The sequence below is a fragment of the Dermacentor albipictus genome, chromosome 9, assembly GCF_038994185.2.
Source record: "Dermacentor albipictus isolate Rhodes 1998 colony chromosome 9, USDA_Dalb.pri_finalv2, whole genome shotgun sequence".
Lineage (NCBI taxonomy): Eukaryota > Metazoa > Arthropoda > Arachnida > Ixodida > Ixodidae > Dermacentor > Dermacentor albipictus.
In genome coordinates this window covers 42,271,855-42,298,695 of record NC_091829.1, presented here as the reverse complement: position 1 = coordinate 42,298,695, position 26,841 = coordinate 42,271,855, and the positions used below count along the sequence as shown (strand labels likewise).

Here is a 26,841-nt window from a genome sequence, read left to right as displayed (position 1 = left end):
CTGAAAAAGATAAGTAACTCTGGTTAGTAAAGTTACTGCATTGAAAGCCATTCTGATGTAATTATAGGTTGAAAGGAGTCAAATCATAAAATACAAAAATCGCATGTCTTGGTACCCAAACGGAAAAGAAAAATGGCACCCTCATTCCTATATTTTAGACTTATGACTCCCGATGTCCCATTGTCTTTCCAGAGTATATATGAAAAGCCGGCATGGACAAACGGCTGTGAGTTGGTGCTGTGATGTCTGCCAATGACTGGTATGGGTTGTGCGATTTGAAACTGAGTACTTATGTACGTACCTACATGATCTTACGCAATTATGTGTGTACATAGCGTTGTCTTCTTGTGTAATTGTGAGGTACACTAATCAAATCGGAACAATCGGACAGCAAGTGCTTGCCTTATTGCATTAATTCATCATTACTTCTAAGACTCCTTTATTTGTTTTTACTTTTCCCCACTTTCCTCTTTCCCAATGCACGATCCTCCGGCCAACCTCGCTGCTTTTTCTCTCATCAAGCATTTTGCTCTCGCTCTCTCCCTTTCTTACTCAACGTCCATTTTCGTCCCCAGATGCGAAAGTTCTATTTAGTTTATGTACTACATTGCTATACTAAAGTTTACTTGTGAACTTTGTTGACCAAAGCGCAGTTCCTGGGTCATGCAATAACAGTCACCTGTTTCAAACAAATTTCATATATTGCTGCTCAGAAATAAATACCTATTATGGGCTTTACTATTTTAGCAGGATATATTGATAAGGTGTGGTGTTTTGTAACGCAGGGTCCAGCTTTAGTCGAATAGTGTCATGCATGCGGCAATGAGTCATCGATGGACCAATTAATTATGTAGGGTGTACGTAAGATAGCATTAAGAGGAAGCTTTAGCTCGGGCCCAACTTCGACGTGGCCTATTCAAATACATGTAAAACGAAAGAACGTTTTTCTGGGATAACCCCTGGACCCATTTTAATGAAATTTGTTGCATTATAGAAAGGAAGTTAAGTTCTAGTGATTGTTGGAAGCGGAATTTCGATTTAGGGCCTGAATTTTGTTCAAAACATTTTCAACATTTCAACATAGAAGCACGAAGTTTAAAAATTAATAACTCTGCACCAAAAACAGATATCACGATTCTGTGGACGGCATCCGTTAGATCATTGAAAGCGGACAAGCTCGACATGTCTCGACATGTCATTTTATATCTTACATGAATGTGTTACGTTGTGTACAAGGGTTCTGCAAAAGCTGTATTTCCATATTACCAGCTTTATTTAAATTCATGTAGAGCATATCAATTTTCTCCGCTTTATATGTACTATTAGACGCAATTCACAGATTTGTGATATCACTTTTTTAATGCAGAGTCAGAGCTGTAAACTTGATAGTGTCGTCTTCTGAAAATTTTGGATTTTTGCCCATTTTTAATAAAAGAATTGACGACCTAAATCAGCAATTCGAAACCAGCAGACACTACATTTTACGTTTTTCTTTTAAATGCAACAAACCCCGCCAAATTTGGTGCAGTGGTTGGCGAGAAAAACAAATTCTCCCTTTACGTGTATTTATATAGGAGTACCCGGACTAAAGCTTCCTCTTAAAGAGGCTAAACATCAGTTGCAGTAGAAATGCGCAGCATACAACACCAATGAGTCTAAAACTGTGGCATAATAAATGAGAGTACGGGCTTATCCTGTTTTCTGCCACCATAACTTAACAGCAAGCACGTCTCTAAATAAACCGGCTTGGCTGTTCCAGCAAGCACGTTTCGGTTATTTGTCACACTTACCCAAGAGCACTCTTCATTTTCTTCCAAAAGCAGTTCCTAACTTCGACGTAAATGTTGTCAATAAGCAGTTGGAGAGACTGGCGCGTCACATCAACGAGGTCGTACCTGCAGCGTGTACCATTCGCATTGAAACACAGGGCACTCCTACAAACTCACTACAACTCCACGAGCAAGAACAGTTTACCCTGCGGTTTCAATAGCATTTAACAAGATTCACCCTAATTATCATTAATAGTCAGTCGGACACACCCAGCAGTTCTCTCACGGCGGAAGCTTTAGTCTCCTGTCAACATTCACGTAGAGCACACACACAAAAAAAGAGGTTTCGCTCCTTCGTTGCAGCTTACCTATTTACCCAACCACACTGATGTTTCACCGACGCCACTTTTGTTTCTTAGGGTGAGCTGTTTGAAACACTGTCAAGTACTGTGCACATTTCGGTGTTGGAATTTTCAGCCCTTGTCCCCGAACAATGCTTTGTGGCTCACTCCATGCAGCACTACCACTAAATATCTCCAGCATGTTGTATGAAGTAAACGCTCTATTCTGAGTTCTTAGGCCTCGAAATGGCTCGGGCAGACGATTAACAAAAACAAATGTGATAATTGGCATTGACACATATTAACCCTTGCACTTCCTACTTTGCCCACGTGACAATAATTGTATGCCCTTTGCTTCTAAACACGAGAAAACAGGCACGTGCTTGCCAGCAACGAACGTTTTACTCGGCCTATTGCATTATGAGCAACGCAAAATGAATGAAATACATCGAAGAAGTGGAGCGAGAGTGACTGCGTGACCGAAGGTTGTCAACTGTTGCATGGTTAGGCCAGTTTCTAGGTCGAGAAACTTTAGTGAAGTAATTATGCTTCATTAAGAGCGTATATCTCCGAACATCTCAAACAGAATGGCTTAAGCAATACGATGATCGTCAAAATTCGCCATGCTATGTCACACTATGACGATCACCATAGCATGGTGATCGTCATAGTGTCGTCACATAATCTTCATGCTAAAACAACTCGCCCATCTAGGCGTACTGACCTGCTTAAGCATGGCACGATGAAAAATTATATAAGTGCCTGGTTAAGCTTTTAAGGTTATTTAGCGTTATCAAAAGAAAGATGGGACTGGTGGAAGCCCTCCGTATCCCGGGATTCCGATACCGCGCTTCTGCGCTTCAAAAGGACCTCGCGACCTGCCCATAGCTCCCCTGTCGAGGAGGCCGGACAGGTACCAGCAGTACCACCCGGCGGCAGACCAACTCCATTACGTGAGAAACGCGTGAATCTCCCGCCAAGAGCTAGCCCGACCACCTCCCATCCCCGCGAAGACCGGCATGTCTTGCCAGTCGGTCACGAGAATGTCGACGAATGTGCAGTAACAGTACTATATTACTGGGGTGCTTTAACCCTTAACCACGAACATCATCATCATCAGCCTGCTTACGCCCACTGCAAAGCAAAAGCCTCTCCCATACTTCTCCACTACCCCGGCCATCTTTAACCACGACCAAGCAGAAGAAAATGCTACAAAATCAATCCGACGATGGCTGTCGACGGTAATGCATTAGCACCGACTCAATATAGCCCCACAACAAATTGCCGCCGTGAAAACGAGTTATGCGTGAGACGTGTACTGCAGGGGGACTGCTCTTTCGCGATTCCCATAGATCACTCGGCGCCATCTGGCGCCGTCGCCGCGAAGCTTGGAGCGACATCCGAAATGCGTGGCGCGCCGGTGCGTGCGAACGCTGAGAAAGGCGTCATGCGGCAACCGGGCTCCCCTCTCGCGCTTCTTTCTGGACACGCTGCACCATCTAGTGGCGCTGCCGAGAAGTCCGCGCATGGACTCCGAGACAAGAAGCGTGGAGCGCCGGTGCCTGCGAACGCCTGAGAATTGTTCCCTCGCTTGCCGCACACTCAGTTGCACATACTCGGTGACCCGAGTTGGCGAGACGCTCATCGAAGAGCGGCACATACCCAGTGCATTCATGGTGCAGCTCGCTAAAGAGTTGACGAGACAGGCGTTCATTGAAAAACCACATATACCCAGTGTATTTGTTGGGCAGCCTGATAATGCGTCGGGCTGCTGTCGTTGAGGAACCCTTGTGACGTAGGTTCGATTCCGCTGAGCACAGGATAAACTCAAGGGATCTTTTTTATCACTGTATGGCGGCACAGTTACGGAGGCACACACCTAGTAACCCAAGTTGGCATGAAAGACGCCCATTGAAGAGCGCCACACACCTACTGGCGTGTACCTAGCGACCCAAGTTGGCATCAAAGAAGTTCGCTGAAGGCCAGTACATACTGAATCGCACATATCCAATGCTCCAAGTCGGCGTCAAAGAGTTTCTTCAACAGCGGCGCCCACCCACTCCCTCATATACAGTGACCTATGTCGGCGTGAAAGAGCTTCGTTGAAGACAGGCGCGCATGTACACGTTGGCACATACTCAGTGACCCGAGTTAACCGATAGGTGGCTTCGAAACCTGTGACGTCAGCAAAGCAGCCTGATGCGCTAGCGATTCGGCCACAAACCACCCAGTAATCCAGGTAGGCAGGAAAACGGACGGACGGATAGACAGACAGACAGACCCTGGAAAGTGTGTGAAGTACCTAAAAATGCGAACGCATTAACATATCGGCGGAGCCCACGCATATGTGGTATAATCGGTGATAAGTGAAGCTTTCTTTGTTATTTACTGAAGTATCTTCGTTTATTATTCCTTTCTACGTCGCTCCGCACTCAATGCACTCTCTAATAATGTTTTGTTCATTTAGCTTTCTTTTTTCTTCATACCCGGCTGCTTTGATGCAGACGTTTTCACTTCTCTCTAGCCGGCTTCTTCACTTCTTGCGTCTTGTTCTGCTTGTCTCCTTACCCATACTATACCCATACCCATAGTTCACATAACCCGTGGCATATGCCCAGCTGCGCATACACAATGACCCGAGTTGTATAACCATCAAGGCGGCGGCAGCCACCACCCACAAAGCAGGGGAAAAAGCAGAAAGAGCTTCGCTTTAAAATGGTCCCTTATTATTTGTTATTTGTTTAATTATTAGTGAGTTGCTTTTAATTATTGCTCGTTTTCACACTAACAAGTGTAAAGCACGTGGGGAGCTGTTGTAAACGAGACGCTGACATCGTTTCTGACCGGGTAGCGCGACCGGCTACTGTCAAGGGATACCGTCAAAGAGACACTTGAAGTCACCTTGGAGCTTCCCATGTCAAGCTTCCGTAGTGATGACACCTAGCCCAATCTGCCTTCGCCTTAAACTTTTCCCCAAATTAGCATCAATCCACCATTGCAATACTCTCTCTCTCTCTCTCTCTCTCTGTAAATGAGTTTGTGGTGAAGCGGCCACAGATTACTCTACTAGACATATTGGGCAGGTGGCTTGCATGAGCACATTGCACCAGACTTTGCAGTTCCGCAGTGCTTACACAAGTACGGTAAAGCGCACGCAACCTAATCATATTTGGTTCTTTCATAACATTCCTTACTCTTACCTGAATGTTTCTTGTTCTGCAATTTCGGGGTCCGTGGCAGCGTTTAGGAGATCTCTCCATGCCGCATAAACATCTGCGGGATCATACCAAGTCTGCGAGAAGAAGCAGAAGGTTAACTTTGACAGACAATCCTTTTGCATCCCATTGTATAAGGGGTCACCGAAAACAACACCCCGAATAACTAGAAAAAAATTCCCTAGAGGCGCAATACGTTAAGATCCCCGGTAACTGGAAACATCGATGGTGCCACATAGAACAGTAGCAGAGTCATGAACGAGAACGAAGGGGGTTACGCGAGGGGCCCAATTTTTATTAATCGTGTCATGAGAAGCCAACGAACAAAGACGCCAAGGACAATATAGGGGAAATTACTTGTACTTACTATTTGAATTAAATAAATGATAAATTAATGCCAATGAAAGTGGATGAAGAAACAACTTGCCGCAGGTGAGGAACGATCCCATTTCTTCGCATTGCTAACATTGCTAACCCTGGCTAACACTCCCAAGGTTAGTTCTACCAGTAACACATAAATACCCCAGAAAGTGGATGGGAAGACGGCGCCGCGGTATCTCAATTGCTAGAGCATCGAGCGCGTAATGCGAAGACGTACATTCCCTACCTGCGGCAAGTTGTTTTTTCACCCACTTTCAATTCCATTAATTTATAATTTCTTTATTTTCAATTAGGAAGTACAAGTAATTCCCCCTATGTTTTCCTTGGCGTCTTTGTTCGTTGGCTTCTCATGATATGGCAGCAAAGTCATGTGAGAAGTATAGTACATTGTTCTCAATTGTTTCTGTATGGCGACAAAAACTCCTTTTATCACCGGTGCCGCGCGCATACCAGCATACTTCGCTTAAAAGTTGAAAGCATTGTGTTTCAGCGTTATTTTACAAATGTGGCATGTTTCTCATCTGATGTCTGTTCTGAAACTCATGCCATAATGGCAACTAGAACATCTTAATACCAAGTTCATGTGCTTCGAAGCCGTATGTCGAGAGTTACGATTGCTCAAACGAATGTAAATCGAGAAGTCATTCTGGGCATACAGAAGTATGCTGCTACTCGCTCAGATTTTTACACGCCATTTCCAGAGCATACATGAAAACAAACCTCACCTTATTCTTTAGGTGAAGCGACGGTCGCACCACAAGCGTGTACTGGCCGTGATCCTTTACCAGAGTGGCTGGATCCAAGTCGTAAACGCTTTCCTGAAATCGAACGACACAGCGAACATATACATATCCCTTGACGAAAGTCACCTGAGGTAAGCTCCAATTGGACGATTCAGCCCTGTTTTGTAGACAAAGGCTTCGTTGCAACACGTAATGAATGTTACATGTTCAGTGTGGCATCATAATTGTTTTCCTAGCAATCCTTCCGCGCGTAGGTTTGGCCATACAGACCGAGAAAGAAGTGAGATAGGAAAAGATGGTGCGTTGAAGCGAAGATATCCTGTTGTGGGCAATAGACGATGAAACCTCGTAAAATAACCCAGAGAACTAAAGAAGGTTGGTTGAAAGAACTGGAATCTTAAATACTTCGTTCTTGGCATAACGGTTACGGCAAGCTAACAGAAACGCGCACATAAAAAGGGCTGAAAGAACAAGCTCTGTTAAGGTATATTTACTACTATTTGGCCTCTTCTTGGTATTTTCATCCTCTAATGCGAACAAACCGGCTTATAGGGACACTAAAGGCAGAAATAAGTTTAGCTGTACCAGTAAACTACCTTTGTAAAATTTCAAGCAGTAAGCCACGCTGCAACTCAAACAGCCTATAAAACTACGAACCTAACTTCGTGTTCTAATACACTGCCATCTCTACCAATGCTTAACCCTTTAGGCAAAACTGCAAGCCTTGTTTCATTATGCGAAACCGAGTTGTACTCACTGGCACTACTTAGTCGTCGTCGGAATTAAACTGTAATATCTGGCCCACCATACGAAGAAGATGGGGGTTGGATCTCCCTAATAACACCTCGCATTTAAACTGGTGGTACACCATGGTGTTTTTTTTTTTATTGCTGCGGGTACATGAAGAGAACCGAAGGCTATAGCACGAGTTATTCGGAAATAGGCCAAACTGTCGGAGACATGATGACTTGGTCATAGCGACAGGTTTTGCTTAAAAATGCGGCGCCACATATTTCGCGTGCAGTTCACTTTGCATACAGTGATGCGTCGTGCCAAATTTTCAAAATTTTCGGCCTGCATTAACCGTGACTTGGTTCCAGCGCTCCACGCATGCACGGCTTGGACGCGCCTGTTCCTAGCTCGTTGAATGGTGTAAGTTGGCGCCATGGCTAAAGCTATAGGCTAACCCTAGTGCATACATAAAACCCACCTGCGCTTAATGGCAAATATGCGCGGTTACACAAATCACCAACAGGATTCAACAGCACTAGATTACCAACAACAAAAAATTGAATAAACAACGCCCAGCTGAAGCTAAAGTGTCTCACCGCAAGGCGCCTCCATGCAGAAGTGGCGTTAACGTTCTCCTTGCCATATCTTCTTAATGCATAGTTTTCTATCCTGCAAAATAAATAAACCAACTGACACTGTTTTATTTTTGAAACACACTCGACTTGTGCAGCTGCATCTATCACGCACAACTCGGTAGGAAAACGCTGTTCTTTAGACTTAACGGCATCAATTGCACTAAAGATCACGCAAAAAAAAATTGTATTCGGGGCCTCGTTGAGGGTCATGTTGGCCAAATATAGCTGGGCACAGCACGACCCGAACGTTGAAGCAAATTCTCCCGTGGGTAAAATTGTTATACAATAACAAAATGCCATAGAAATTTCCGTACACATCAACAATACAAAATCCCGTATGTGTTTTTGTAATTTCACGCCTTCTTTCTTTTAATACTCGTGCAGTACGCATGCAAAGTTGACAGACTTCCTATGCATTCCGTGTGGATAATTTGTAAAACAGAGCTCACAGCATGCGTACAAAATCTCTTTAGTAGCACGTCGCTATCCTTGTACTGAAGCATATCGTGCTCTCCTAAATGTACAAATTATTTAAGGCACTTCAACTTTTTAAAAGCATGTAAATTATTCGTACACATATAGCTAGTTGCTATGGACAAAGTGCAGTCACGTAGCAAAATTCAAATTGCTATGCCCTGCTATTCAAACAAGCCAGCCTTCGTTTAAAAATAAGATCAGTCTTGCCTGCCAAAACGTTTACGTTGCATGAAATGTAAGCATAATATATAAGGAAATTCGAAGAGCATGCGGGCACAAGTGAAACCGAAAAGCACAGTTCTCACCATTCACTGATGTTGACGGGTGATGATCTCCAGGCATTCTCATTCATGAACTCAAACATCACATCATTCTGATTGATACCTTCCGGTGTCAGGCCGGTCCCGGCCATAGTGGAGTCATTTGCTTTCCGGGCAATGAAGGGACCCTAAAGTGCACATCGCATTTGTAGACATCATGCAGAATAAGGTCACATACACGCTTCTCCTGTGAGACAATTCTGCTGTATTGCGGAGCCTATGTGAATCGCCGAATTGCACGCTGAACAGTGGCATTGGCGAATAAATTGCAGCTCGAACGTGCAACTTAGAAGTGGCTGTAACATACTCGCGGAACGAAACGCGAAAGCGAAGTTTTAAAGTAGAGCACGCAAGCGACGTTACTCGAGAGTGTGACGTCACGCTACTTACGTATATGGTCGCTAAAGGTGGCACGAACTCTGATCTAAGCACCAGAGCCAAAACTACGCCGACTTAACACAAACTGGAGACGGCGAATATGAAAGTGCGCGTATATTAAAAGAAACGAATTGTTCGTCTGGTTGGTCTTGCACACGCATTAGTTGGGCCTAAACCGACGCGTTTCATTCCGTGAGGCTGTAGAATGGGTAAAATACATAGTTTATGGACTCCGGTTTTGACGTCTACGAACGGGCGTCTTTCCAAAGTGCACGCACACATTTCATAGCGAGAGCAATCACACAGACGCTCGAGGCGCCAAAACACCGTCGGCGCCGTCGGTCGTGCTGCACGTTCCGCCCGACGGCGCATGCGCGACTAGTGCGCGCACGGTTACAGGTTCTTGAGGTTAGGTTAGGTTAGGTTAGCGCCTTTGGCTGCAACAACGACGACGCGAAGTCGACGCGACGTCGACGCTACGCTCAACAATCTCGGTGGTCGAGCCAAGGCAGTAACGTTCTGCCTGCCGCTGCTGGCACGAGCTTTGTGCGCGCGTACATACAAGCACACATATAGCGTTCCCGCTGAGCTGCTGTTCGCATGCAGCTGCGCTGAGCGTCACGGGAAGTGCACGTCAAGCTAACGTTATCTCATGTTTCGCTGGGCGTTGACAAACGCCGACGGTCACATTTCGTGCACAACCAAGGTGCGAGACGCCTGCGACGCGTGTCACTGGCTCGTCGAGCCGACGTTGTGAGACGCCTGGCAGCTGCGAGGGCGACGTTCCTCCTACACAGCAGGAGTCATTTCGCGTGCCGCGTTACTATGTAACATGCCGCACCCGTGTACAGTTAAAAACACCAAGCGCAACTTTGTACCTTGCTGTCGCTGTCGATTCTGCGCGCTTTGGTTGAAACTGCCACTTTGGTTGTATGTTTTTTTTGTTTCTTTTTTTTGAGGGGGGGGGGATCGCCGTTTTCAAAGCATGCTCACAAAATCCAGAAGAACTGTGAGAGAGAGAGAGAGAAAATAATGCAGAGAAAGGCAGGGAGGTTAACCAGAGGTAGTTCCGGTTGGCTACCCTGCGCAGGGGAAAGGGTTAAGAGGGATAAAAAGAGAAACAGAGTAGAAGGGGGAGATAGAAAGGGAGACAAGCACAAACAAAGCGCGTACACTACAGAGCGGTAGGAGGCGGCATTCTTAGAGTCTGTCGTGAAGCCCCGTAGACCGCAAGAACCTTACTAGCGCGTGTAAGGCCTTCAACGCGGATGTCCTATCGGAGCATTGGCCTAAAGCTTTTAGTTCTGAAAGTGGACGATTGTCCAACTGGTCCAGTACACTGCACATCACTTTTCTCTCAGCACTGTATCGCGGGCAGACACAGATAATGTGTGCGATCGTCTCGTCGATGTTACATGTGTCGCACGTGGGGCTGTTGGCCATTCCTATGAGGAAAGCATAGGCGTTTGTAAAGGCAACGCCTAGCCACAGACGGTAGAGCATGGTCTGTTCACGTCGTGGTAATCCAGGCGGGAGGTGCATCCGTATGTCCGGAGACAATGAACGCAACCGGCACATGGTGAAAACATTTGAGTCCCACAGGGGCAAAGTACACTCACGGGACATCAATCGCAACTCAGCCGCAGCGTCTGTTCGCGAAAACGGAATGACGACTCGCTGACCACTTTCATGTGCAGATCGGGCGGCTTCATCGGCGTGGTCATTCCCGCTGATGTTACTATGTCCTGGAAGCCACTGAAATATTATGTCGTGTCCCTTGTCATAGCTTTGATGATATATGTGCCGAATTTCTGAAGAACTGTGGATACTGGTTATTTCTGTGGCGACTTTTTCCAGTTATTGTGAGACTGTGACATTAGAGACAAGGTATTATTTTTACTCGTAAAAACTAGCAGAAGCGGCGGACAACAAGAATGTTTTATAATAGCCGATAAATCCTTTCACTAAGCTTTGCTAACCAACATTCATCTATTAACATACCCGCGCACTTTACTAATGCGGCAATAAGATAAGGCTGAATTTTATAAAATTGTTAACTCACTGTCTCTCCTCTCCGTCACGCCTGCTATCTTTACGTCATCTTGTACATATTGCGACACAATATCTGTCTACTTGATGTTAGAATGTTGTCCCTGAAGGCGCATACATGAACCTCGTTTTACCAGAAAATGCAACCAGAGTAACCTAATGTGCGAACTTACCTCGTTCACGGATTTCAGCGAGCCGTACATTCCCAGAACGCCTCCGTAATTTAGCAGCATGTTCCAGATGAATGGCTGGCCGTAGAACATGGACAACCGCTCGTAGGCGGGCTCTCGCTCTGAGCTCAAGTCGAGGATTAACATTCTTCCCTGCGAACGCACAAGAGTTCAGCAAGTCGGCTTTGCCTTCAAGTCGATGCGCTTGCTGCGTTTCTTACTCGCACTTCACTGTATAGCGTCGACGACCAATCTTTTTCTCATACCACATTTGCTCGCACAGTGTTAGCGCCCCTCACAATTGCCATCGAATAATAGAATTTGTTTTCGTCGAGTAATCATCGCACCAGCAAAAATTGTTGTACACAGCGACTGTCGTCTGCTTGATCAGCCCAGTGGTGATTATTGCTTGTGGCAGCCGAGAGGAGGTTACCGCCATGTTTTTTTTTTTGTTTCGAACCTATTCCGCCATAAAAGTGCACACAGAGCGCATGCGCTTAACCTCATCCGAATCCAGCAACAACAACTGCTGGCAGCACGAAAACTGCGAACAACTTATTTTGTTATAGCGCAAGCTTGACACGGACAACAGAAGGCACATCTGACACACACAGCGCTGTGTGCGTCAGATGCGCCTTCTGTTGCCCGTGTCAAGCTTGCGCTATAACAAAATAAGATAAGCCGTACCAACAAGCCCCTATTGCTATCCTCAACTGCGAACGACACGTGCACAATTTCGCAACGTGACCTTACAATGTAACCTGAGAGCTTTTAAAAGTAGTTACCTTTGGCAGGTAGTTTAGCAAATAAAGGCCACTTGCAGTTTCTGCTTGTGTAGAAACTGTGCTCTTGTCACAAAGACAATTGCTGTCTGAAAAGTTTCCGTTGAACTTAAAATTACTGGCGTGAGAACCCCGATTCCCGGCCACTCGTTTTTCTATTGAGCACCGAGAACGTTCGCTTGGAAATTTGCCGCGCGTACTTATCGCACCCGCGAGCTCGCATTCGTATCCACCGAAAAAAGGAAAGGCAAAACACGATCATTACGCGACAAAATGCGGTAGTCACTACTGACAAAGCATTACTAGCCGACAAACAGTTGTAGGAGACCAGAAATAAGATCATTGATTTCCTATTGACGCGTCAGTAACTGATAAAATGCGTTACGACGAACAAAACGAGAACGAGGTAAAAGCGGGAACCAGCGTTTCGACAAGTGGAATTGTCTTTTTCAAGGCGACATATAAAATTTTGTATTATACGCGTTGCATAAGTTGACAAAACAGATCATATACTTTAGTATTACTGTAACATACGGTTGGCGTAAAATGTTTACAGGGGACGTGTAGCGCGGAAAACCTTCATTTCAGCGCAGTTTGCATCTGCAGTCAGTAAAGTAATAAAACGTGTCGGTCGTATGTATTATGTGCACGTTGCAAATGTGAATTTCAGGGTGCGGAAAGATTAGTTTTTTTTTTCTGCCATCACGCGCACCGGCCATTTTTTAAGGCCATTAATGCACAGCACGAAGCGAATAAGTCACTCCTCACAAAAAAAGTCACAGGCCTGCGCATCATACCCAGCTCAGTCACAGCGTAAGCTGGAGTAACGGGTCTATATAGGAGCTCCATCTTCAGCAGCAAGCACTATAGAGGATCTCTGCGGCGAAGTCTATTTGCGTCGATTTCGCGCGAATGATCTGAACTGTCTGTCCGGCGTCGACGGCTAGCCAAGCCTTGTGATGCTCTCTGCACTGCGGTCTGCTAAGCCTGACGTTGCCTCGTCGTTACCGTGTGAGTTCTAGGATTTTACGGTTCGCTTCTTCAGCAGCGGTTCTATAGCTTGCGAGGACGCGCCATAGTGTGTACCGAAGTGTAAACACAGGTGCCTTGACCTGTGACACGATACAATGATGATGATGATGATGATGATGATTTACTGGCATCCCCTTTGATACGGGCGACGACGAACAGTCACCTAGTCTGCTTGAGGTAACCAGGTCCAGCTACATGCAACTGCCGCATGCCGGGACACCTGGAGTAACACAACGCAACTGCAATGCAAATTTTGCTGTTGCTGATGATGATGACTTTGATTATGATGATGATGATGATGATGATTTATTGGCACGTCCTTTTAAACGGGCGGTGACAGCCACCTAGCCTGCTTGATCTAATCAGGTATGCTATACGAGTTTTTCATTCTGGCATTTATAAGCATCTGCTTAATCTTCTTATTCTTCGTCAAGACATTCCATTCATGTTTAGGCCAATCCCCCAATGTGGGTAGGAGCCACATACATGATAGGAAAACCAAACAACCTTGTACCAGTATACCTATGCAAATGCTAAATGGCGTGCGACCTGGCGCAATAATACGAAAATGCAATGCAAAGTGCGTACGTATCGACGATACGCGGCGCGCATCTCACATCACGTGACAAGTGGCACGATACGGTGCTAATGATGATGATGATGACGATAACTTATTTATTTATTTATTTATTTATTTATTTATTTATTTATTTATTTATTTATTTATTTACTTATTTGTTTATTTATTTATTTGTGATACCCTCAAGGTACATAGTTGTACATTGCAGAGGGGAGGGGCGAGAATACATTCCAAGAGTAAAAAATATCGGATTAGTTTAGTTCTAGGAATTCACAGTGCAGGGAACAAAGGCGATATGAAAAAACTAGTAATGCATTCATAACAACGATAACAGACTTACATAATATGAAAATACAGAAAGAATACACTTTAGCAAGCAGACAATGTTAACGAATAAGTGCGTAATTATGCCATTTGCCACCATGCATTATTTTTTATGTTGATTAGTGCATTCTTAAAAAGAGTGGGATCACTGATGCTTACTAATGATGTAGGTAGATTATTCCAGTCGACTGAAGTTTTAGGAAGGAATGATTGTGAGCACGCGACGGTGTTACGACGGGGTACGTCAACTTTATGTAAGTGATCACGACGAGCCGAATAATAAGGCGCAGGGTGGATCTAAAGAAGGCTGTAGGGGTTGGAGGACGGACGTCGCGGATGAAAACCCACAAACTTGGGAGGGTTTATTCTACATTATATACAAGGAGGTGAGCGACAAGTAACATTTGTACAGACATTACGGGCCAGCAGCAACTCGGACGCTGCGGCCCGCGGCAAGAAGTTCGAGAGAGGTGAATCAGGGAATCAGGGAATGTCCCAGAATGCTCAGGTCTCTCTGGAAGGCTTCTTATAAACCCTTCGAGCACTGTAAGTCACGTCATGTTTGACCAATGGGAGAGTCCGCTCCGATGACGCCACTTTCAGCCAATGGTAGGCGCCCGTGTCGCGGTGTCACACCTGGCGGCTTTCTGCGGTCTTGCCTCGCAGACTGGCAATGCACTTCTAACGAGGAGAAGGGGACGGCTGCTCATGCTCCATTGTCGGAGGCCCACCTGCTAATCCCGGCGGCGCACGAACTTGTTGGCACGTGAACTTGTTGCCTTAAACTTGTTTGCTCGGCCGCTCCTCTGGAATGTGCTTTCCTGCTTCTGCATTCCTCAATTAGCTGTGCTGCAATCCGATGTGGTCTGGGGAACTCGAAGTAATCGCAGGAAACAGCTCCATATCTAACAGCTCGTCCTCGCCCCGGTTGTTCTGAATGGCCGGTGAACTCAATTCGCTGGCCATGAGGAACGCTGAAAGAAGCTGCAGGGTACTGGGGTCGAGCCTCGTTTGACAACCCTCGGGATCCTGGGCCCTGGAGAACATACGTCAAACAAACCAAACAACACAGCGCTGCACCACGCGTAAGCGCAGGCTCTTCACCCCTGACTCGCCAGGCTATTACTGAGTCAAAATCAACCCTGATCTTTTAGTTCCCCAATTTTGACAAAACAGTTGTAACCACCCCTCCAAACAGCTATGCATTTCTCCTCGATTGCCGACAAGACCAGACTACTATTGTTGTTGCAAAACAAAAGGGTCGTTGATGATGCAAACAACAAATGAAAACAGCCGAACATTACTTAAGTGGCCTAACTACATGAACAGCATGTTTCCAATCTATCGTAGTGGCGTACTTATCGCACGTAATGGTGCCACTGAACAATCTGGTCAACCTCACAACTACGTAATCACAAGCGCACTAGCCTTGTGGTCACTAAACAAAACGCGTACTTGCGTTGTAGGCAAACTTTTCATTACGCTTACTCACGTTTCTCCCTTTAGTCCCTCTAGGACACGTGACTTAAACGAACAATTAAACTCGCGGGACTTACACACTCCGCAGAACTCTTAAAATGATGCGTCTTCTACTAACTCTTTCCACGCACGTTCACTAAAGAAGTCAGAATACACGGCTGCCCTCACACACACACTAGCAACCCAGTCATAAAGTCTGCTTCCTTCCGTCCACACAGGACACGCGCTAATGGAACTAAGAACGCTTCTCCGTGCAAATCATGCACTCACTCAAATCTACGCGCTTAACCTTACAAAATTCAAAAACGCTTAAAAAGAAAGAAGGTTAAATAACACACGCGCTTTACCATAGGCCTTTCGACGATAACCTTGACCTTCAGGTTACTCACACACGCACAAAAAAAAGCCTATCTACTTATTAATGAGCATCTCGCGAGACTACATGTTTACTTAAAACGCATCTTTCAAATCTTGAGCTTCTCGAACGAAAACATAAACAAAGCTCAAACCTTACACATTGCAAGAAATCCTAGTCTCAATTCGCGAAATTTTCCGATGCTCAAAAAATAAAAAACAACACACTTCATTTCTACGGAAGCGCTCTTGGCCTCCCGTTCCCGATTGCTTACGACTGACTCATACTTTCAGCCTGACCCGCGGTGGGCGAAGTTTCAAAGCTACTCTGGCTGCCGAGAGACAACAAAAGGGCTGATTCACTATCAGCTCCCCCAAGACGTTACGGTCTCCTGCCAATTTGCGTCCTCGCGCCCCGCTTTCAACACAAACTCGATTGACCGCGTCGCTACTCCCCACCTGGTCTCGTCCTGCCACCTTGCGTTTCTTCGAACTGCACGCTGAGCTGTGAAAAGAACTACGGAACGACGAGGAGCTTAACTGCCTCGTGCCCTTTGTCCGCGTCCGTGCAGAACATTCTTCGCGGTCCCCTTTTGACCTGTGGCTCGCTCGTTTTGGATGCGTCAACATCGTCAGTGACGACCGCACCTTTCTTCTCCTCGCGCCCTGCCCATTTGGGGTTCTCGCCATCTTTGGCGGCGCTACATTAATTACCGTCTTTCGGTCTTTACCGCGCTTCTTTTTACGGCGCTTTCTCTTTGCACTCGCTTTCATGTCGCCTCGTGCCTCGTGCTGGCCGGTACACATTTCGTCGGCCCGGATCGGTCTCTTACCCGCACAGTCTGAGTGATTTACATTTAAATCTACTCTCTCTCTGCCTCGACTGGCGGACAGCTTAACCGACTCTGGCACAATGTAGCAGGCTTTACTCGAGTTAGACAACTCGCACTCTTGCGAACTGCCCTCTACTACATTGCCCAGCTCACGCTGTGAATCGGCACACAGCCCGTCGGTATCGATCGCTGTCTCACGCGCACAGTCCGAATGATTATTAACTGAACCATCCCTCTCTAGGCTATCTAGACTGGCGGAGAGCCGCACCGATCCCTGAACAATGCAGTTGTATTCTCTTGAGCTACGCAGCTCGCAATCCTGAGAACTACTCTCAACTGCATCGCTCAGCTCGCACTTCACTTCTGCACGCAGATCTAACCTGACATGGGTGCTCGCGTCTGTCGCGTCAACAGTACCCTTTTCCTCGCTAGCAACCTCGCTAACATTACCAGCGACGCACACGCTCGGTAACTGTGCCAATTTGTTCGCAGCTGGCCTAGCTGTCTCTACAGTCATCTGTTGGCACAGCACCTCGTCGCTCTCACTACGGCCTTTAACGGCCTCTGTTGCCACTAAGGCATCGTTAGCAGCTAGCCCTTTCCCTTCACTTATGATTCTGCAGCTAATCTCACAGGCACTACTCTTTTCGTCGGCTTCTGGCGAAAGTCCGCTAGACACTTCCTCATTCTTTCGCTCTGTACTACCTACAGAATTCTCAGACAGCCGTTGTCTCTGTGCCAATACCTGATCACAATACTGTATCTCTTTGATCAGTGCTGCCTTCTCTCTCTCATACTTTTGCTCACGCTCAAGCTTACGTTGATTCTCACGGTCGTGAAGCTCACACCTAAGAGCAAGTTCTTGAAGCTCCTGCTTCCGTTCATTCTCGCGTTCTTCACGCTTATACTCACTCCTAAGTTCACGACGCTGTCGCAAACGTACACGACGTACACGCTCCCGTGGCTCCTGTATTACCTCCCAAGCAAGCGCAATGCTTTTGTCATCATTGCCACTATCATTAATCGCCTTTATGATAGCTGGCGTTTCCATCCGTTCGTCCGCCTCAACTCCCAAATCGTCGCACACCAACAACAAGTCTAACCTCGTCAACCTTCTAAGATCCATGGCAGCTGCCCCGACAGGTGGTTAAAACTGTTTTCCTTAATTAATTTGTGCAAACACACAATGCAACAAACTCCCGATTCCCAGAACTATCAAAATTGAACACACAACCTTTGAGTCTGGCGAATCATAAGGAAAAAAAACCACGCGCTCACTTACGGTTGCAGCACCCTGCCATCCGGTTCGTTCGTCCGCTGTCCCCGGTTCCTCCGGACTCCCTGGGTCGAAGGCTCGCTCCTTCTTCGCTACTCCCAGTTTCTTCGGACCTCTTTCGACGAAGGCTCTCTCGTCTTCGCTCTTCCCGGTTCCTTACGATCTCTCTCGACGAAGGTTGATTCGTAGCGCTGCCACCAGTCTCTTCGGAGGCGTGGGTTCGAATCCCACCGCTGCCACCAGATGTAGGGGTTGGAGGACGGACGTCGCGGATGAAAACCCACAAACTTGGGAGGGTTTATTCTACATTATATACAAGGAGGTGAGCGACAAGTAACATTTGTACAGACATTACGGGCCAGCAGCAACTCGGACGCTGCGGCCCGCGGCAAGAAGTTCGAGAGAGGTGAATCAGGGAATCAGGGAATGTCCCAGAATGCTCAGGTCTCTCTGGAAGGCTTCTTATAAACCCTTCGAGCACTGTAAGTCACGTCATGTTTGACCAATGGGAGAGTCCGCTCCGATGACGCCACTTTCAGCCAATGGTAGGCGCCCGTGTCGCGGTGTCACACCTGGCGGCTTTCTGCGGTCTTGCCTCGCAGACTGGCAATGCACTTCTAACGAGGAGAAGGGGACGGCTGCTCATGCTCCATTGTCGGAGGCCCACCTGCTAATCCCGGCGGCGCACGAACTTGTTGGCACGTGAACTTGTTGCCTTAAACTTGTTTGCTCGGCCGCTCCTCTGGAATGTGCTTTCCTGCTTCTGCATTCCTCAATTAGCTGTGCTGCAATCCGATGTGGTCTGGGGAACTCGAAGTAATCGCAGGAAACAGCTCCATATCTAACAAGGCGAAGAGATGCGTTGTGGTAGTATATAGATATTATGAAAAAGGGAAATGCGTGATTTCTTTCTGCGAAGAGATAATAATGGGATTTGAAAGGTACTCTTCATTAATGTAACACTAGCAGTGCGATGGTAGTTAGCTAAGATGAAACAAACAGAGCGATCTTGTACTGATTCGCTTTCGTTAAATGATGTGATCTGACGAGGATCCCAAACGGATGAGGCATATTCTAATTGTGGGCGGACGTATGTTGTGTGCAACAGTCGCTTTAATAAAACAGGTGCAAGTGAAAATTTTATCTTCAAGTATCCTAAGGAGCGGTTAGCTTTAGATATTCCTTTTGAAATGGGGTTTTGACGGACAGTCACCTAGCCTGCTTGATTTAATTAGGTATGCCGTACATGTATTTCATGTATGTACGGCGCCGGCCTGTGGCTTTTTAGAGCGCAGCTCTAAATGTCCCGTTCCTGCGGTGAGCGGCGGCGGCGACGTAACCGAGCAAACGAGCACAACAGCGAAAGATGAAAGAGCGAACGCGGAGCGGCGGCTGAAAGACGCGAGCCGCGGACGGCGGCGACCAATGAGAGCCGCTCCTTCAGTGACGTGCGGTCGGCAAGCCGGTTTCATGCGTACCCACCCGATCGCTCGATGCGTACTCGTATCTGGTCTGAGCCGGACCGCTGGTTTCGTACTATCGTCTGCTCGCATCAGTTCTCGCTCGCGCTTGTTTGGCTTGCTTCCTTTGGTCTCGCTCGCGCTTGTTTCGGTTGTGATGATCTGCGATTGGCTTGCGACTGTTTTGTAATCTGATTGTATGCGCGACGCGAATTGCGTAGTATTTCCTGGAAGCCATGCGGCACCAGCGATTACACTGGAACCTTCGAGGAGTCACGTATGAAAGCTGACGCACTTAACCTGCAGATCAGATTTTCGACGATTGCCGACTCCGCTACATGTCTCTCTCAAATTATTTGCCACAATATATCACGAAATAAAAACACATATAGAGCTCTGCTCAAACTTCGCATTAGGGCGTGCCCCATAATGGGTAGGAGCCCGGCGATAGATGCGACGGACAGCGGCGGCGACGGCGGACAACATCGCCAACCGAAATGGCTATTGGAATGAGCCCATAACAGTTTACTCTGCAAAAGAAAGAAAAACAATCCACAGCCCTCTTTACACCGTACTACGTGGACAACAACAAAGTGGATGCTAATAGTAGAAACTGCTTACAATGATGTGCCGAGATTCTTATCTCGCAGATGCGGGACCTTAAAGTCGGCATTGCCTGCTTGAGATGCTTAATTTATTCCTCAACAAAGCCGTTTTGAACCACAATGCCACAATGAATCGCGAATGAAGCCGGTCGGTGACCGCATCATTGCTTTACCTGAGGCACACTGGTCAGCAGAGCCTTCGCCCTCTTTGGCGTCCAATAAGAAGGGTCGTTGATGAACAGCCATCCTTGCATGACCCTAGAGAGTGGAAAAGCGAAACACTGAGTGAAGCGCTCCTTGCTAGTAAACTAGCTAGTGGCACCCTAACAAGAGCGGGTCATTTTTTGTGCTTCGGGTCCAATTGATAGGTGACTTGCATGACAAGCAGAGAGTTTTGGCATACCGCTACCACTCCATCGTTACCGCTGCGGCTATGCTATAGCTAAGCTGCGCATGCACCTGGCACACCTGCGCTTGCGCATGCTTCTTTTGTCAGTAGCAGTGACACCAGCCGTAACGGAACAGCGCTTTGCTAAAACTCTCTAATACCCAACGCGATGTGTACGACGATAGTAGCACCGCTGCCCTGCTGTTAACGCTATCGTATCTGTCATTGTATACCTGGTACATTATGCGACGGGCGGTACGCACAGCTACCACACGAGCAGTGTGGTAGTAGCAGTGTGGTAGTTGTGTGCGGCACTTGAACGGCAGTAACGGCATTGGTAAAGTAGAAACGATACGCAAAAACTTTCAAATATAACTGAACATAACGTCTCTTAAGTGGAAAATACGCTTCACGCTTCGTTCCTCATGCTTGTTTTGTTTTATTTAGATTTATATTATTTTATCCACCCATCGGTAGATTAAATTTACGTAGTTCCAACGTTGGCGATAGCTGTAGCAAGGTGTCCTTAAAGAATGTGCATGCTACATAATCAGTGAGGAGTTTTAGAAATATGGGACACAAAGTTAGGGGACGCTATATCGGCCGGAGGTACACACACACGAAGAGTGCAAAAGAACCCGAGCGGTGTCTGGCTTCTGCGCATGCATATAATGCCGCTATACGCCATTTTTGGCAGCGCTGAGCCGCTCGGGCAGGCTGTGTCTAAAACTCCCTACAACATTACAAATGTTGCCCAAGTAAATGAACAAACGCTTCCATGTCTCTACGCCTTATTTGCCTGGCATTCACTTTACTACAATTACATCCTTGTCGAGGTGCGTCTTTGTTTCGCAGACATGACTTTTCTTGTAATTATAACTAAAAGGTGATAACGTTGACGCCTGTCCGTATTCAAAGAATCGGCAAACATGAAAGTGGTTCTGAAAAATCTCAAATGGAAAACGTAGGACGAGAAAAAACAACACTAACTACGCTGCAACCGGACTGGCATGCACGACAAAACTCATAATTTTAGAACAATAACTTTTACAACTTCGCAACAAACACAAAATTGCATTTCTGAAAGCTGCACATGTAAGAGCGTCTCAACCGTACACAAATATAGACGCACGCTGCACTTGAGTTCAGAATTGGAGCTTTGGATATTTAGGTTGCGAAAACGGTTTCTTCAAACTTGAAATAGTGCAAGAATGTTACAGACGCCTAACATATATTTCGGCCCGCTTTGACTATCACAAGAGCAATCGCTTACAAATATGCTGCGGGTATTTGCTACAGAGGTACAGAACTGTAGCCTTGACGTTTGAATTCGCTTCAATTTGCCCATCCCTTGTACGTTTCTTTCTGACAACAATTTGCGGTCTTCCATGCAGATTCAGTACCGGACAAATAATTGGGCAGTTTTAAGCGCAACAAGAACTGTTCACGTCGGCGTAACGAAAGGGTTTGTTTTACTCATATTTCAAGTCATAAAAGAAAGCGTTATCAAAACCTTAAAAAGTGAGCGACGCATCTTTAGTATCACGGCGTGCGGTTTCGCCACCGACACACTGTGACGTCAGTGCACACACTAACAGGTTCCGGTTCCGGTTCCGGAGGTTCCGGTCCCCGTCCCTAAGGCCTGTGTGCCCGCGACGGAGAGTAGGGGCCTCCTTATCTGGCGGTACAATAAAGTTGCTATCATCATCATCATCATCATCATCATCATCATCATCAACAGCTGCATCCAGCAACGTTCGTGTTTCCTGCAATGCACGGTTTGCAGTAGCAGCTTACTACTTCAGTGACGTAACGATCACGGGTACTAATCGGTTCTGACAGAAGCGTGCTGAGTCAGGTTGTCGGAGTGAAATTTGCCGGTAAGCTTTCCGGCTGGTGTGACTTATTTTAGTTCTTCCGGTGCTGCAGCAAGAACGCATAAGAAATATGTGCTTTGTTTTGTTTTTCATTTATGTAATTGCAGTGCAGAGGCCTTACCAAATCGCTTCAGGGTCCACCTCAGTCAGTGCTGCGAAAACTGATTTGCCAGATGCTTGAACAAATGATACGTTCCTGGAAGTCAAAATAGTTACCGCGGGCAATTAACATAATTCATTTTGCGAAAAGAAGTTGGTAAATTGAGCGCAAGCTACTGATAAAAAAAAACACAATAAACCATGTGTTTCTCAAGTTTTTAAGTACTCTGAAATCTTAAACACCATTCCACATAAAACAATTAAAACAAATTGTTCACATTGGCGTCTGACCATGGAGTGTACATTCGTACAAAAAACATGATATAACATGATAATTGAGTAAATAATAATTAGCATTTGATAATTATTTGCTGAACAACTCTCAAACGGAAACTCCCTCCCGCGTATCAATAATGATGGGCTGTGCTTTGTGGGAATAGAGCTTTCCTTTACTTCCAACGTTTTCTCGAAATTTTTCAATGTTCAGGATTCCCGATTCAGAACTGTTAAGTAAGCGGTCACGTGGTCAGTGCCGCCGGCACAACACTCATCGCCGCACGCGAAGACTCCGAGGAGAGCGCAAGAGGGCTGCGAAATGCTTCCACAAGAACACAGAATTTTTTTCAACAACAAAAAGAAAGAACATCCCAATTCTAATCAACACAGCAAGTTGAGTGAGTTGGTAGGTTAACATTCTTACGTCCACGTGCCGCGCCACACAGACGAGGGTCAATGAATTTTAAAAAAATTTAAATTATGGCGTTTTACGTGCCAAAACCACTTTCTGATTATGAGGCACGCCGTAGTGGAGGACTCCGGAAATTTCGACCACCTGGGGTTCTTTAACGTGCACCTCTAAATCTAAGCACACGGGTGTTTTCGCATTTCGCCCCCATCGAAATGCGGCCGCCGTGGCCGGGATTCGATCCCGCGACCTCGTGCTCAGCAGCCCAACACCATAGCCACTGAGCAACCACGGCGGGTGAGGGTCAATGAATTTACGACACGAGCGCTGACTGACAACTGAAAGTTTATTGCTGGACATATTATAAACACTTAGCTCACGTGGCCCCTAGCAGATATGCAAGGGTGCCGGGAAATCAGGCCATTCGAAAATTCCGTTTCTTTTTGGTGCCGTCAAATAGACGTTCAGCGAACACACACGAGGCGGAATGTGTGTGAATGTGATATGCCTCGACTACCTCTTGGCTTGTTCGTTCTTTTTTTTTTTCATTTTTCAACAGTACTGTGGTTTGGCGTATTCCATTCTGACAAAACTGCGAGACGGAATCCGCGGCCTATTCGTCTATTTCGCTGAAACTTGGGTTCCAATTATGCAAAGCCGTACGAGCATGCTGTTACGAGCCTAATTTCTTTAGTGTTTGTCGACCCACGCCCGGTATCGTTTTACTCGAAGTAGAGGAAATAAGAGAGGATTTCTGCCTTCCATTTTCAATTTTCATTTTGTGCTTATACTCGTCAGAGCCATCATGTTCACTGACCACGTTCCACTGAATGCACTGAATGGGGCACTGAAATCGACCACTAAACGCTCTTAAGGAACGTTCACATCGAGTTCATCCTTCATTTATAGCAACATAAAACAACAGGGTCGATTTCCCCATTCGTCTCATTACACCCTCCTCGCGCTCTACTGCTTCTTTCTTTTCTTTCTCTTTTTTTCGTTATTCACTCTATGTCAGAGCTGTACTACTGGGCTATAAGCTTCTGATTAAGACAGTTAATAGCAGATATTGTTACGCGATTAACGTTAGTTAATCAGGACACATGAACAGAAATGGTGTCTCTTACCCAGAAGGAGGGTTTAGCTCATTGAAGAGATCAGTGTTGTAGTAGTGGTCAGTGCCAAACTCTTCGATGTACTGAAAGAAAAAAATAATAACTTTAAATTCACAGGTCAATGGCAACGATACTCGTGACACCTTACGGTGCCGCTATGTGTTTCTGTATTCCTTAATAAACTTTCTTAAACTACGCTATGTCTATGCGCCAACCTGAGTCATGGACTATGGTCATTACCCTGTACGGCGGCATCATTTCAAGACAGGAGAAGAACATATTACAACGAGAAATATACTAAGAACTTTAATATTCTGTATTAAATGAAAACATTGCTGAAAGTTTTACAAGTGTACCGCCTTGTTATAATAAACAAAATCAAAGAAAATGTAATACGGCGGAGGGTAAACTCAATCGTTTTTGTGCAAAGAAGAGAAACGCAGTCCCGTCTGACTAGTGTACGCATTCGGAGCTATATTTACAGACTGCATACTGCGAAATTACTGTGTACTACTGAGAAAAAAATACGCTTTCTTTTTCTCCTGGATTGTCATCGAGTGGAATAGCAATCCATTTCACTGAAATCCGATGCAAACACGTAATAAGGCGCATATTTTATGAAGGACTGTTACTGCCGCTAAAGCGACCGCTTCCCTAACGAGCCCGATAATAGCCTAAAATAAAGCGAAATGACAGCATCGCGCTTAACGGATTAACGGCACACCATGCAGCATTAAATCGCTGCATAATATGCTTAAACAGTGAAATTTAATGGTCTTTCAAAAGCAAGACATTATTTTTATAAGTAACGCAACTCAAGCAATAAAGTTTCGAAATTACCTTAAACACTTAGGTTTAATACTCTGCTCACCTCTTGCAAGAACAGCTTTCCAATGGTGACGAAGAGGGTCTCGTTTGGATACACGAATGTTGGGCTGCAGAACAAGGGAGTGGTACAAGCGGGCAACAAAAGCTACGTAAACTCAAAAAAAGAAGGAAGAAGGCTACATATCACGTGAACAAATTTAACCCTTGGCGCTAGTTCATGTGCTAGTTTCTACACAAATTACCATTAAAGCAACGGTTGCGCGTCGGTTCAATAACGTAGACACTAAAAATTGTACAAATTTCCTCCGCGGCGTGAACTGGCAGCAAAGAATAAAGGCCACTTACCAAGCGTATTCTTCGTCAAAGTTTTGCCAACATGTTCTCGTCATGGTTGTGTTTGGAAACAACCTGCATTGTTGAAAATAAAGGATGTCTGTCAGCCTGGCTTTCGAGCATGAAAGAGCGTGCTGGTTGCTCACAATGACAAACTTCGCCGTTATATATATATATATATATATATATATATATATATATATATAAAGAGAGAGAGAGAATGAAGAGGGAAGGTAGGGAGGTTAACCAGATATCATTCTCCGGTTCGCTACCCTACACTGGGGATGGTAGATAGGGGTTAGAAAGATGACAGATAGGAAAACGCTAAAAAAAAAGAAACACGCACACATAGAGAAACACACACAAAAAAGGCGTTCCAGTTAAAGACGTTCGCAAAAGGCCGGTAGAACGTAAAAAGCGCAATAGCGCTTGCACGGCCTTCTTCTGTGACGTTAGGTCCCTTCGATGCTGTAGAATTCTTTTTTCCGATAGCGGTTGGTCGTCCAGCCGTTATATATATATATATATATATATATATATATATATATATATATATATATATATATATATATATATATATATATATATATATATATATAAACAGTAGGGTAGTTAGCCAGCGTAAAGTCGTCCTGCATTTCACGTGGCGGCTTATGGCGAAACTAAAAAAATCAGAGGACACCTAAGCACATCTGAGGAGTTGTGAACGCGAAAGCGTTAACGTCCACTTGAACGCCGCTGAGCGGTTCTTCCAATTATTAACTCACCCGCCGTGGTTGCTCAGTGGCTATGGTGTTGGGCTGCTGATCACGAGGTCGCGGGATCGAATCCCGGCCACGGCGGCCGCATTTCGATGGGGGCGAAATGCGAAAACACCCGTGTACTTAGATTTAGGTGCACGTTAAAGAACCCCAGGTGGTCAAAATTTCCGGAGTCCCCCACTACGGCATGCCTCATAATCTGAAAGTGGTTTTAGCACGTAAAACCCCCTATAAAAAAAATATTGACTTCTCGCGGGCAAGCGAGCGCGTTGAGACGCTTGGCCAGCGGCCTCCTCGATAGCACAAGGCCCGTGCGCTTCGATCCGTGACGTCATGCTACCTTGTCCGACTGCCATAGAATCCAATGGTGACGCGCCCGAGCAAGCCGCGGGGATATTGACGTCACCGCTTTCGTCACGCCGGGCTTGGCAATGGAAATCTCGGTCCAAGTATAGCATGACGTCATAAAGCAGAGTGCATTGGCCTGCTAAATAGGAGGCGCTGGCTCAATCCAGTCGGTAAGGCACTCGCCTTCCGAACGCGGGGTCGTAGTTTCGAAACTCGCCACCACGAACGTTTTTCCTTTTGAATTTATTCGGTTTTTTTTGCGCATTAATTTCTTTATAGCGATTACCGGGTGTTAAGAATGGCGAGCTGCAATGCAAGATTGCCACCTTACGACCGGGGAACAAGACACGCATCCCCCACTCTCCGTCGCTGCAGCTAGGATGCGTTCGAAGAAGCGGGCTTTGTGCTGAAAACCGCCTCCATCCACCAGCCCCATCGCCGTTGTGACGGAACGAGTTCGGCGGACGAACTA

General features: G+C 46.1%; 1 protein-coding gene across 1 annotated transcript in view; it reads right to left on the bottom strand.

Moving 5' to 3' along the window:
• Naglu (N-acetyl-alpha-glucosaminidase) overlaps positions 1-26,841 on the bottom strand; it is a 45,478-nt gene that overhangs the window by 4,552 nt on the left and 14,085 nt on the right. The window contains exons 8-18 of the mRNA XM_070525474.1: positions 25,273-25,335; positions 24,971-25,034; positions 24,112-24,182; positions 22,322-22,396; positions 20,109-20,193; positions 11,214-11,363; positions 8,599-8,741; positions 7,778-7,850; positions 6,432-6,524; positions 5,311-5,402; positions 1,791-1,895 (exon numbers count right to left, since the gene is read on the bottom strand). Coding sequence (XP_070381575.1) covers positions 1,791-1,895; positions 5,311-5,402; positions 6,432-6,524; positions 7,778-7,850; positions 8,599-8,741; positions 11,214-11,363; positions 20,109-20,193; positions 22,322-22,396; positions 24,112-24,182; positions 24,971-25,034; positions 25,273-25,335 — 1,014 coding nt within the window. The remainder of the gene's footprint in view (positions 1-1,790; positions 1,896-5,310; positions 5,403-6,431; positions 6,525-7,777; positions 7,851-8,598; positions 8,742-11,213; positions 11,364-20,108; positions 20,194-22,321; positions 22,397-24,111; positions 24,183-24,970; positions 25,035-25,272; positions 25,336-26,841) is intronic.